The following is a 14,591-nucleotide window of genomic DNA, read 5'->3' on the forward strand; positions in this document are numbered from 1 at the left end:
CGAAGGGGCAGCTTATTATATGCAAAGGGTGGTAGGTGTATGAAATGAGTTGCCAGAGGAAGTGGTGGATGCTGCTACAACTACAGCATTTAAAAGGCATCTGGGATGTGTATATGAATAGGAAGGGTTTAGATGGATATGGGCCAAGTGCTGGCAAATGAGACCAGATTAATTTAGGATCTGGTCGGCGTGGACAAGTTGGAACAAAGAGTCTGCTTCCATGCTGTACATTTCTATTACTCTATGACTTGCAATTTTGAAATCTTATGTATAAGCTAACCACCTAAACTTATCAAATGATAAAATAACAAAAGACTGGAGATATTCTGTTTGTATAACTCTTAAAACATTTTGCTTTTCTTTTCCCATTTAAATATTGCATTCCGCTTTTTCACTTTTCCATTTCACTTCAATACTTGTAAATCACTCTTTGTTCTTTAAAACTTTCATTAAGGCAATTGCTTTAAAAACCTACTGGGTGCATCATTAACAGATAAGAGAAGTTTGTGATGAGACTGAGGACATACATAAGGAGGCACAACAGGGGTGGACAAGCAAAACCTGCACCTGCACAGGCACAAATCACCAATATGAAGGACCGATTGGGGAAAAGTACACTAAAAAATGTAATGGGCAAATTCTGTTGAAAGTTTCTGATTTTGGGATATATCTAGGGTTTTTGGAACAACTTGTAGCCATTCTCTCATAAACCTGTTCAGAAATATTGTTATACACATCTGAAGCAGGCGAGACCTGAACGTGGATGTCGTGGTTCATTCGTAAGGAAAATTACCACTGCACTACGAAAGCCCTTAAAGGGCCAACTTTCTTTTTTTCCTCTCCCCCACCCCCTCTTCTCGCAGCTCTGACACACACTTAATATGTTTTTTTTCCCCATCACCAATGGTATTTAAAACTCAGCTTTTCTTTAGTATTTTTAAATCAACTTGTTCAGACATCTTATTACATACCTCTGGAACAGATGGGACTCATGGCTCAGAGGTAGGAACGTTATCACTGTACCACAAAATCCCCAAAATTAGAAACTGGTCATTTATGTGTATGAACATTTGCAGGGACCACCTGTACACACCAATGGAATAACTGGGACTTGAACCCAGGCCTCCTGACTCAGATAATGTTATGAAGTGCAGGTGTGGACTAAGAAGGACTGACTGAAAGTACAGAGTGTGCTGAACAAGGTAAAAATGTAACACTTAGTTGGAACAAATACCTGGAGTTGCATTGCCATGGAACAAAAATAAATTCAAATTTAGCCAGTTTAAATTATGCCCCAGATACCAAAATCCAATCAAATTTGAATTTAGTGTTTTGATGACATTAAACCAATGAAATGATCCGCTGTTTTGGGATATAAAACCGGACATTTTTGAACAGTTAGGGGGAAAACTGCCAGCACCAACAAGTATAGACTGCTAGCCAAATACCTCTCTGAAAGGTACCTGTCCATAAGAAAAGTTGTGCAGAAGACAGAAGAAGAGACAACTAAGGAAATCCAGAGGAAAATCTACAAAGGAAAGTTGACAAAGCTGACTGGTATTGAAATATGATTTTTTTTGTAATAAATCTTAATTTTATTTACATTGTAGAGAGGGAGGTAGAAGATAGGTTTAAGAGAAAGGAGTTGTAATGTTCTCTGTTGGACTGAAAGAATAAAACTGTTAATTTTTATTTTAAATAGTGAAATCTAGGATAGTTCTTCACCTCTCAACATTTAACAGATAACGGCATGAGGTCAGCTTCTCTCAGTGTCGGGTTTAAATTAGCAGAGGGGTTTACCCAGTTTCGTAACAATAAGTATACTACCATCGCACCACACAAGCCCTCTGGAACAACTTTCAAGGCAGAAGACTCAAAATCAAACACTCGATAGGTATGAAGTCAATAACCTTTCCTTAAAAATAATTCTTTCCACATGTAGTGCCAACTGTCCCTCTCTTCCTCCTTTAATCTTTACCCTTCTTCTTATCAACAGATGGAGTTCTGTAGATTTAAGAATTATAAAAATAAATACAACTTCATACCTCCATCAAAAATCACTGCCAAAGTACAGTACTGCTGTTATGCTCAGAGCCGCATCTTTACTTTTAACATACTAAGATCACAGTTGGTGTTGCCTAATTTGAAGTACATTGAAACTGCAATCGAAAGTCAAGAATAGACTGCTGTGCTAAACACAAATTTTACTATTACCAGAACACGACATACCGGCTCCACACCCACACCAGATCCCAGCTCCCAGCCCTGCCAAGTTTTCACCATCCCTCCTGACCTCCCCCTCACTGAGTCCTCAGCAAAGGACTCACCTACATCCCCCTCTGTCCACGCATCAATGAATTTAATACACGCCATGACATCGAACACTTCTTCCGCCGCCTCCGCCTCCGAGCTTACTTTCACAATTAGGACTCCCGCCCACCTTCCGAGGACCCCTTTGCCCACCTCCAACACACTGCATCCACCTGGACACCCCGCGCTGGCCTATTACCTGCCCTCGACCTCTTCATTTCCAACTGCCGCCAGGACATTAATCTCCTCAACCTGTCTACCTCCCTCCCCCACTCCAACCTCTCACCCTCACAATGCGCAGCCCTCCAATCCCTCTACTCTAATCCTGACCTCACCATCAAGCCAGCAGATAAAGGGGGCACAATGGTAGTCTGGCACACTGACCTCTACGTCGCTGAAGCCAAATGCCAACTCGAGGACACCTCTTCCTACCACCCCCTCGACCATGACCCCACCCCCCATCACCAAACCATCATCTCCCAGACCATACAGAACCTCATCACCTCAGGAGATCTCCCACCCACACCTTCCAACCTCAGTCTGGGAACCCTGCACTCCTTCCCAAGATCCACAAGCCTGACCACTCTGGCCGACCCATTGTCTCAGCATGCTCCTGCCCCACTGAACTCATTTCTACCTACCTCGACACTGTCCTATCCCCCCTTAGTCCCGGAACTCCCCACATACGTTCGAGACACCACCCACGCCATCCACCTCCTCCAAGACTTCCATTTCCTCGGCCCCCAAAGCCTCATCTTCAACATGGATATTCAACCCTCTACACCTCCACTCGCCATGACCAGGACCTCCAAGCCCTCCGTTTTTTCCTCTCCCGACATTCCCAACAGTACTCTTCCACCGACACACTCATTCGTTTGGCCGAACTGTTCCTCACCCTTAACAATTTCTCCTTCGAATCCTCCCACTTCCTCTAGACCAAAGGGGTAGCCATAGGCACATGTATGGGCCCCAGCTATGCCTGTCTCTTTGTTGGCTACGTAGAACAGTTGATCTTCAGTAATTACACCGGCACTACTCCCCACTTCTTCCTCCACTACACTAATGACTGCATTGGCGCCACCTCATGCTCCCGCGAGGATGTTGAGCAATTCATCAACTTCACCAACACATTCCACCCTGACCTTAAATTTGCCTGGACCATCTCTGACACCTCCCTCCCCTTCCTGGACCTCTCCATCTCCATCAGTGACGACCGACTTGACACTGACATTTTTTACAAACCCACCAACTCCCACAGCTCCCTGGATTACACCTCTTCCCACCCTACCTCTTGCAAAAATGCCATCCCGTATTCCCAATTCCTCCGCCTCCGCCGTATCTGCTCCCAGGAGGACCAGTTCCACCACAGAACACACCAGATGGCCTCCTTCTTTAGAGATCGCAATTTCCCTTTTCACGTGGTTAAAGATGCCCTCCAGCGCATCTCGTCCACATCCCGCGCATCTCGTCCACATCCCGCACCTCCGCCCTCAGACCCCACCCCTCCAACCGTAACGAGGACAGAATGCCCCTGGTGCTCACCTTCCACCCTACAAACCTCCGCATAAACCAAATCATCTGCCGACATTTCCGTCACCTCCAAAAAGACCCCACCACCAGGGATATATTTCCCTCCCCACCCTTTTCCGCTTTCCGCAAAGACAGTTCCCTCCGTGACTATCTGGTTAGGTCCACGCCCCCCTACAACCCATCCTCCCATCCTGGCACCTTCCCCTGCCACCGCAGGAATTGCAAAACCTGTGCCCACACCACCATCCAAGACCCTAAAGAAGCCTTCCACATCCAAAGTTTTACCTAATATCATTTATTGTATCCGTTTCTCCCGATGCGGGTTCCTAGCAGAGCGCTTTAGGGAACACCTCCGGGACCCCCCAACCAATCAACCACACCGCCCTGTGGCCCAACATTTCAACTCGCCCTCCCACTCTGCCGAGGACATGGAGGTCCTGGGCCTCCTTCGCCGCTCCCTCACCACCGGACGCCTGGAGGAAGAATGTCTCATCTTCGGCCTCAGAACACTTCAACTCCAGGGCATCAATGTGAACTTCACCAGTTTCTTCATTTCCCCTTCCCCCACCTCACCCTAGTTCAAAACTTCCAGCTCAGCACTGTCCCCATGACTTGTCCTACCTTCCTATCTTCTTTTCTACCTATCCACTCCACCCTCCTCCTTGACCTATCACCTTCCTCCCCTTCCCCACTCACCTATTGTACTCTATGCTACTTTCTCCCCACCCCCACCCTCCTCCAGCCTATCTCTCCACCCTTCAGGCTCTCTGCCTTTATTCCTGATGAAGGACTTTTGCCCGAAACGTCGATTTTACTGCTCCTTGGATGCTGCCTGACCTGCTGTGCTCTTCCAGCACCACTAATCCATAACTTGGCTAATTATCCATTAAAAAAAAGGAAAAGCTCATATGCTCATAGCTCCTTTTATATTTAGTGATCTGAATGCGATATAAGAGGGTATACTTAAGACTTTATTCATGAAAACTCATTTTGCACAACATAATGTCTACTATTTCTGCTAGAAAAGATATTTTAACTATTAAAGTCTGTACTGTTGGAAATGTTCAAATACTCAAACATCAAAGCCAGTAGAAAACTACTCCAATGAATTTCTAATACAATTTTGCTGTGATTTTTAAATTAAATAGCTTGTAAAAAGAATAGATGCTCTTCAAGTCAAAGACTACCTACAAAATTGCTTCAAATTTTAAAAAGTCTGATTTGGTTTTAAAGGCAGCCAGCCAATTATCTAGCAACTTGTATTATTCACAAAGCCATTAAGTTAGCCATGAGTTTTGGGGGCTTAAATTTAGAAGTGTTGCAAAAAATCTTGCAAATCAACTGAAAAATATCTATTGAGAACTCAAGAATATTAAGTCTTAGTTGGCCCAAGTGCTATCTATTCCACATATTCGTTTGATTAAAAAGAAAAGCAAAAAAAACTGACCTTTTTTTCCAGTATGTCCCAATGAGTTTTATAGTTAATCAAGGACTTTACTGAAATTCAGCACCATTGTAAATGCAGGAAGTGAACGAGTCACTTTATTATTTGTTGGACCTTGTAGTGTTTAATATGATGATGACCAGATAATCTGTTTTAGTGATGGCGGTGCAGTGATAAATACTGCCTCAGTTAAGATTTATTAATTACAAAAGCACTTAATGTCTTTGCCTAAGGCATGGTAGATATAGGAGAGTACTTTGGTCGGGTATGGAAGGCTTAAGTTTTAAAGAAGGCTGTAGAGGCTGCGACTTCTTTCACTGGAGCATACAAAGTTGAAAGTTGACTGATAGACATTTATAATGAAGTGTATGGATAGAGTTAATGGTAATTACCTTAAAAATATGCCTCAGAGTCTTGAAATTCACCATACTTGGGAAAAGGTGCGTGGAGAGAGATTTTAAAAAAGACATGGGGTAAATTTGTTTTTTACACGGAGGGCCATTTTCATGTGGAATGAACTTTTTTGAGGAAGTGGTAGATATGGTACAATTACAACCTTTACAAGACATTTGGATGGATACATGAATAGGAAAAGTTTGGAGGGATATGGGCCATCAGCATGTAGGTGGGACTCGGTTAGTTTGGGATTATGTTCAGCGCAGACTGGACAAAGGGTCTGTTTCTGTTCTGTTTGATTCTATGACTGTATGACATTTCAGAGCAACTTTGCTCACAGCAAAGGAGATACTAAAATTCAAGACTGATCCATCAGTCAATCTAGTTCTGAACAGCCCAGAAACAAAGTGGAATCTGCAATTTACTCTCAACTCAGCATATGAATAACTTTCTGGAATTGGACAAACCCATGTTGTCTTCTACACCAGTGTAAAAGACTCAATAACAGCTAAGACATTCTCTATAAGGGACTTGACCAAAATTGGAGCAAATTATTGCAGGAATCTGTACCGAAAACAAAAAAAATGCAGGAAATCTATGGGTCAGGCAGTATCCATCGAGAAAGAGCAATCTAACTTTCTAGATTACTCTTCAGCGCACTCTGGTGAAGAGTCACCCACACTCGAAACATTAGCTATCTCTCTCTGTGGATGCTGCCTAACCTGCTGTGATTACCAGCATTTTTTGTTTCCATTTCAAAAGTTGTTCAGATCAGAAGCAGTAAAAGCATTAGAAACCTTTTTATGAGTATTCACAAGAATTACTGTGTTTTTCCTAAACAAAACAGAAATAGTACTCCAAACAGAAAATTAAGCTCAAATTTTCCTTCATCTTCTAAGTGCATGAAATAAATTTACAGGCAGTCCTTCTATAATGCAATCGTTATGTTCTTGCGCAACCCCACATTATGGAAAAATCATGCCTTAGAAACAGTATCCCCAATTCATCAGTCACATGACAGTGAATTCACATTAACGAAACACTCGTTAGTAGAACAACCTGTATTAGAACTCTAAAATCTTTGAAATGCTTACCTTGTAATCCTTTTTAATTTGGTCACAGACTTCTTTCTCATGATGCATTTCTTTTTCAATCTTTTCCACTCGCTCACCTAACTGGAGTACTTCCTCTTCAAGTTCGGATTTAGTTTTCAACAACTCATCCTTTTCCTTCAGTAGCAGTTCAATCTTTTGCTGAAAATGTAAATTAGATATCCAACTTATCATACTGAATCCACAAGCTAATTCCAATACTAAAAAAAGTTAAAACAAAAATTCAAACTTAACAACAAAGACGAAAAGTCAAATGGCTATAGCTTTAACATTCCTTGGTTAACTTCAGGAACTATTTGTGAACTATTTTGCTACCACATTTTTATCTCTACATGTAGTTTCCCAGAATAATAATAATAATATGGCGCATGCAGATTCAATCAACCTCCAAATCTGCTGTCAACTGTTACTGTAATCATTTCTGGCTTTCATCTAACTGGGCTGATTCTAAAACAAGCCCAAACAGAGCATTACTTAGTCAATTACAAGTTTAAAAACTAACATGTATTCTACCTAATTTATGTTTTAGTTCCAAAAACCATGGCATAAAATTAAGTTGGATAAAAATGTACAGAGAGAAGCTATCCAGAGATACTGTACCAACATGGTTTTGCCATTTGTGTATTCTGAATGGGTCCCTCTCAAATTAACTCTGATGACCAAAAGTAAATTATGTTAGTTTGGCATACAGAATTCATTTGAGAGATTTGGCCACATTGCTTCTAAGAATAACTGACATGTGAAAAACTGAGCACAGACTTAAAAGGTTTTTGTGTAATGAAACATTAGAACAACCTCCAGATGTAGCCAATGGCCCATGTAATGTCTGTTCAAAATCTTACCAAGATCTGTGGATAATCTTTATGCACACTACCAAAACAGGTTTGGGAGCAGAGAATATTTGACTTTTCTGTGACACCTTCTCAAAGTGTATCCCTTTTACAGCTTTAAGGGAGAAATACCTCATTCATATTAGGTATTATAGGGCCAAGAGAAAAGTTAAAACCATGGAGGTTAATTAACCTACAGCTACATTTATCAGACCCAGACCACAACATTTTGGGATAGTTGGAAAACAGACAAAACTGAACTTGAGCCGTGTACTTGGAATAATAAAACACAGATTTTCTTTAGCCTGCAAAGCCTTGCAGTGAATATAACAGTAGCTTGAGACCCTTTGCCAAGTTGGCATCAGGTTTCATACTTCAAAAAGTCATACACCGAAAAACACTATACAGCATTTATGAAATGTCACTGGCCGGACATTAAATGAAAATTTTAAAACTAAGTTATGCTAACGGGAAACCAAAGAACAGTCAACGAGTTGGACTGAATGGACTGTTTTAGTGCTGTATGACTCTATGACCAAATTAATTTGCTTAAAATTGGATTTAGTGGGTTAGAGCTGAATTGTGACAGGCATCTGCTGAAGGAAATATTACTTTATAAAACTCAAAATCTTCAGAATTGTCAACCTCAGTGGGTTGTGGATGTTGGATCATTGAAAATACTTGAGATTTAGATTGGCAGATTTTTGATGTCTTGATCGATTAAGGATGTGAGAAGTGTGCAGACAAGTGGAATTGAAGTTGAAGACCAGCCACGAGCATGTTAAATGAATGAGCTGGCTCAATACTCCTACTCTTCTTTGTTCTACTCTTATGTTATGAAAATTGCCAGTAATATTTATATAGTTTGCATCTCAACACCACTTTAGTAAAATAGCATTTTGCAGCCTTGTTTATGCTTGACAAAACTGTTGGAATTATCTGATGATATAACTAGTAGAGTGGTACATTTGGATTTTCAGAAAAGTTTGACAAAGTTTGACAAAGTGCCACATGATGAGATTTAAGCACATGGAAAGCGTATTCAGATGATATAAAAAGCGTAGGAATAAATGGGTCCTTTTCAAATTGGCAGGGTGCCTCAGGGATAGGTGCTGGGACCCCAGCTATTCACATTACATATTAATGATTGGAATGAGAGAACAAAGTGTAACATCTCAAAATTTGCACGTGATACCAAGTTGGTGGGAGGATGAATTGTGAGGAGGATGCAGAGATCTTTCAGTATGGAATACAGGGAGAACTAGCCATTTGGATACAGAACTGGCTCAAAGTTAGAAGACAGAGGGTGATGGTGGAGGGTTGTTTTTCACACTGGAGGCCTGTGACCAGTGGAGTGCCACAAGGCGCGGTGCTGGGTCCTCTACTTTTTGTCATTTACAGAAATGATTTGGATGCGAGCATAAGAGGTACAGTTAGTAAGTTTGCAGATGACACCAAAATTGGAGGTGTAGTGGACAGCGAAGAGGGTTACCTCAGGTTACAGCAGGACCTGGACCAGATGGGCCAAAGGGCTGAGAAGTGGCAGATGGAGTTTAATTCCGATAAATGTGAGGTGCTGCATTTTGGGAAAGCAAATCTTAGCAGGACTTATACACTTCATGGTAAGGTCCTAGGGAGTGTTGCTGAACAAAGAGACCTTGGAGTGCAAGTTCATAGCTCCTTGAAAGTGGAGTCACAGGTCGATAGGATAGTGAAGAAGGCATTTGGTATGCTTTCCTTTATTGGTCAGAGTATTGAGTACAGGAGTTGGGAGGTCATGTTGCGGCTGTACAGGACATTGGTTAGACCACTGTTGGAAGAATGCGTGCAATTCTGGTCTCCTTCCTATCAGAAAGATGTTGTGAAACTTGAAAGGATTCAGAAAAGATTTACAAGGATGTGGCCAGGGTTGGAGGATTTGAGCTATAGGAATTCCAGGATACAAATGCTGCAGGAAGGATAGAAAGGGAGGCAAGAGAGGAGGGGGAGTAGCACTTTTGATAAGGGATAGCATTACAGCTGTGCTGAGGGAGGATATTCCCAGAAATACATTCAGGGAAGTTATTTGTGTGGAACTGAGAAATAAGAAAGGGATGATCACCTTATTGGGATTGTATTAAAGACCTCCTAATAGTCAGAGGGAAATTGAGAAACAAACTTAAGGAGATCTCAGCTATCTGTCAGAATAATAGGGTAGTTATGGTAGGGGATTTTAACTTTCCAAACACCGAATGAGACTGCCAAAGTGTTAAAGGTTTAGATGGAGAGGAATTTCTTAAGTGCATACAAGAAAATGTTCTGGTTCAGAATGTGGATGTACTTACTAGAGAAGGTGCAAATCTTGACCTCCTCTTGGGAAATAAGGCAGGGCAGGTGACTGAGGTGTCAGTGGGGGAGCACTTCAGGGCCAGCGACCATAATTCTATTCGTTTTAAAATCATGATGGAAAAGGATAGACCAGATCTAAAAGTTGAAGCTCTAAATTGGAGAAAGGCCAATTTTGACAGTATTAGGCAAGAACTTTCAAAAGCTGATTGGAGGCAGATGTTCACAGGTAAAGGGATGGCTGGAAAATGATAATGCCTTCAGAAATGAGATAACAAGAATCCAGAGAAAGTATATTCCTGTCAGGGTGAAAGGGAAGGCTGGTAGATATAGGGATTGCTGGATGACTAAAGAAATTGAGGGTTTGGTTAAGAAAAAGAAGGAAGCATATGTCAGGTATAGACAGGATAGGTCGTGTGAATCCTTAGAAGAGTATAAAGGAAGTAGGAGTATACTTCAGAGGGAAATCAGGAGGACAAAAAGGGGAAATGAGATAGCTTTGGCAAATAGAATTAAGGAGAATCCAAAGGGTTTTTACAAATATATTAAGGACAAAAGAGTAACTAGGGAGAGAATAGAATCCCTCAAAGATTAGAAAGGCGGCCTTTGTGTGGAGCCACAGAAAATGGGGGACATACGAAACGAGTATTTTGCATCAGTATTTAATGTGAAAAGGATGTGGAAGATATAGACTGTAGGGAAATAGATGGTGACATCTTGCAAAATGTCCACATTACAGAGGAGGAAGTGCTGGATGTCTTGAAACGGTTAAAGGTGGATAAATCCCCGGGACCTGATGAGGTGTACCCGAGAACTCTGTGGGAAGCTAGAGAAGTGATTGGTGGGCCTCTTGCTGAGATATTTGTATCATTGATAGTCACAGATGAGGTGCCGGAAGACTGAAGGTTGGCAAACGTGGTACCATTGTTGAAGAAGGGCAGTAAAGACAAGCCAGGGAACTATAGACCAGTGAGCTTGACCTCAGTGGTGGGCAAGTTGTTGGAGGGAATCCTGAGGGACAGGATGTGCATGTATTCCTGATGAAGAGCTTTTGCCCAAAACGTCGATTTTGCTGCTCGTCGGATGCTGCCTGAATTGCTGTGCTCTTCCAGCACCACTGATCCAGTGACTGGTCGGATAAACTACTGAGAGGTAGGTGCACCTATATATTTGGGAATGCGTTGTCTTGAGATAACTCAACATTAGTTCCAGTTCCCATGAATCCTAGCACTTATATCCAGTTGATAAATCAGTAATTCTCCACACCGAACAGCATTTGGAAGATGCAAGGATACAGAACGTAGTCTGAGTGAGAGACTTTAATGTCTATCTTCAAGATTTACTCAGCAGCAACCATGTTGACCAAGCTTGCTGAGGTCTAAAGGATACGGTTTCAGGACTGGATCTGTGGCAGGTGTTGACTTGAATTTATCTTTCCTAATCTCGTTTCCACAGGTAGATCCAAACCTAATATTTTATCGGTGGGATACACCACCACACAATTCTTGTGGAAACCAAGTCTTGTTTTCACACTGAGGAAACACTCTTCTGTCTTGTTTGACACAAACAATGTGCTGAATGGGATGGATTTTGAGCAGGTCCAGTACAAGTAAAAGCCAGACACTCCTGAGTTATGATGAGCCAATCATAGCAGCAGAATTGTACTCAATTACAATCAACCAATCAGTAACTTCATGACAATCTCCTACTCCACCATACCATCAAATTAGGGGCCAAACCTAGTTTCATGAGAGTGCAGGAGCTGCACCAGCCAAAGCCACATCATAGGTTTATTAGTATACTGAACAGCAGAAGCAGCATGTGATTGACAGAGTCAAGTAACCCCACAAACAAGTGATCAGATCCAAGATCTGCAGGCCTGTGAAATCCAGTCTTGAATGGTGCGGACAACTAAACAAATAACTGAAAGAAGATATACTCAGCCTCAACGACACAAAAATGCAGCATTTGCAAGAATCTTCAGCAACAAGCACTGGGTTGATGATCAATTTCAGCATCTTACTGAGACTGCATTGCACCTTAGGTGCCAGCCTGCAGCCATTTCAATCAACCTGACAACAAAAAATGACTGAAGGAACGAGATGCTATAACAGCTAAGGGTCCTGATATGGGTTCATTCTGGCAATATAACTAAAGACCTGCTGCAGGACTTGTTATGCCCCTCAACAAGCTGTTCCAGGACAGCAATAACAATACTGGCATCCATCCAGCAATGTGGACAATTGCCCATCTATGCTCCATATACAAAAAGCAACAGTAATCCAAACTGGCCAATTACTGCCCTATCAGTTATAGCCAATCTAGCCTGTGATGGATCGAGTTGTCAACAGTGCTAACTGGCAGTTACTCAGCAAAACCCTGCACAGTAACACTCAATAACCAGGCCCACTGAGCTCTTGACCTCATACACCCTTGGTCTAAAAGAGGGGAAATGCAACTAACACAACCCTTGACACAAAGTTTGCATTTGACTACACCCAGCACCAAGGAAGATGGCTGTGCTTATTGGAAGTCAAATAATCTCAGTTCCAGGACATCATAACAGGAGTTCCTCAGGGTAGTGTCTTGGGCATAAGCATTTTCAGTTGCTTCCCTGAAATTCCAGGAGAAAGTGAGGTCTGCGGATGCTGGAGATCAAAGTTGAAACTTTATTGCTGGAACAGCACAGCAGGTCAGGCAGCATCCAGGGAACAGGAGATTCGACGTTTCGGGCACAGGCCCTTCTTCAGGAATGAAGAAGGGCCTGTGCCCGAAACGTCCAATCTCCTGTTCCCTGAATGCTGCCTGACCTGCTGTGCTGTTCCAGCAATAAAGTTTCATCCCTGAAATTCCATCCATCTAACTTCATTAGGTCAGAGGTAGGAATGTTCGCTGATGACTGTGCAAAGTTCAACACATTTGCAAGTCACCAGATACTCAAGCAGTCTCTGTTCAAATGCAGCAAGACCTGGACAACATGCAGGCTTGGGATAACAAGTCGAAACTAACAGTCACATCATACAAATGGCAGGCAAAACCATCTCCATCAAGAAAAAAAAAATCAACAATCAGCTCCTGGACATTCAATACCATTACCATTTCTGAATCCCCCACCATCACGACCATGGGGATAACCCTAGGGTGGCACAGTGGTTAGCACTGCTGCCTCACAGCGCCACAGACCCGGGTTCAATTCCCGCCTCAGCCAACTGTATGTGTAGAGTTTGCACGTTCTCCCCGTGTCTGAGTGGGTTTCCTCCGGGTGCTCCGGTTTCCTCCCACAGTCCAAAAATGTGCAGGTTAGGTGAATTGGCCATGCTAAATTGCCCATAGTGTTAGGTGAAGGGGTAAATGTATGGGAATGGGTTGCTCTTCGGAGGGTCCGCGTGGACTTGTTGGGCCAAAGAGCCTACTTCCACACTGTAAGTAATCTAATCTAACCATTGAACTGAAACTGAACAAGTCATATAAATAAAGTAAGTGCAAGTGCAGGTCAAATGGCTGGGAAATCTCCTGTGAGTAATTCACTAAATGACTCCTCAAAAATTGTTCACCACATGTAAGATATAGGATAGTATGCTCACTGTCCATCTGACTGCATGAGTGCAGCTGCAACAATATTCAAGAAGTTTGAACATACCCAAGACAAAGCATTTCATTTGATCACCATCTACAACATGCATTCCCTACACCATCCACACACAATGGCAGCAGTGTGCGTCATTAACAAGCTGTACTGTAACTACTCACCAAGGCTCCTTAGACAACACCTTTCAAACTGACAACTAGTACCCAAGACTGGCAGTAGTAGGAGTCCTATGGGACCGCAACTTGAATGTGTCCCTCTAAGCCACACACCATCCTGACTTGAAATTATTTCACTGTTGCTGGTTCATAGTCCTGGAAGTCCCTCCTTAACAGCACTGAGAACATACCTTCGTCACATGGACTGCAGTTTCAAGTAAAATTAGGAACAGGCAATAAATGCTGCCTAAATTGATCCCACAGGGTCAACTGGCTTAAGAAAAGATTTTTCTCTCCTGCATACATCACCGGTTCCCAACCTTTTCAGTATCAAAACACACTTCAATGAGACAAACAATTCCATACTGCACACTTTTTTCAGCTGAATTGATTGCTTGTAAACATCACACTAACAGTGCCACAGTAGGAATGGAGTGATCAATGAGTCCCACGTGTAGCTTCCTTACTCCATTTAGCCATGTCTCACAATATGCATCCATCCTGTAAAGGGTGCCATGAGGCCCAGTCACCAAGAGGATGCCCGGTCACTGGGGGGGGGGGCAACAGCCACCCTTCATCTTGCAGAACTCGTGAGGTGGTGTGTCAAACTCCCTCAATCTGACTCAATACTGACAAAAGGCTAGTGGGGCGCTCTGCAGCTCCTGCACTCACCATATTCTTGGCTCTACTTTGGTAGTGGTGCATAATCTGACTGGCTAAGCCCAATATGGGGGCAAAAGCCAAAGGTGATAGTCCTGCACAGCGCGTGACAGTGCTGTTCACCAATCAGACACTGCATATTGTGCTATTCCCCCATCCAGTGAGTGACAATACTGTTCACCAATCAGACAGCAGGACCTGCTCCTATCCTCACAGCAAAAATCTCACCTTGTTGTGGCA

The 14,591-nt window shown here is 42.6% G+C and overlaps 1 protein-coding gene across 2 annotated transcripts in view; it reads right to left on the bottom strand.

Annotated features, from left to right (window-relative positions):
• The window catches only part of LOC122549686 (tax1-binding protein 1), a 102,840-nt gene that overhangs the window by 53,082 nt on the left and 35,167 nt on the right, over positions 1-14,591 (bottom strand). For both annotated transcript variants that reach the window (XM_043689537.2, XM_043689538.2), the window contains exon 5: positions 6,775-6,933. In XM_043689537.2, the coding sequence (XP_043545472.2) occupies positions 6,775-6,933 (159 nt within the window). The remainder of the gene's footprint in view (positions 1-6,774; positions 6,934-14,591) is intronic.

The sequence above is a fragment of the Chiloscyllium plagiosum genome, unplaced genomic scaffold (genome assembly GCF_037043375.1).
Source record: "Chiloscyllium plagiosum isolate Xiang-an unplaced genomic scaffold, Cpla_swu_hap1 HiC_scaffold_5, whole genome shotgun sequence".
Lineage (NCBI taxonomy): Eukaryota > Metazoa > Chordata > Chondrichthyes > Orectolobiformes > Hemiscylliidae > Chiloscyllium > Chiloscyllium plagiosum.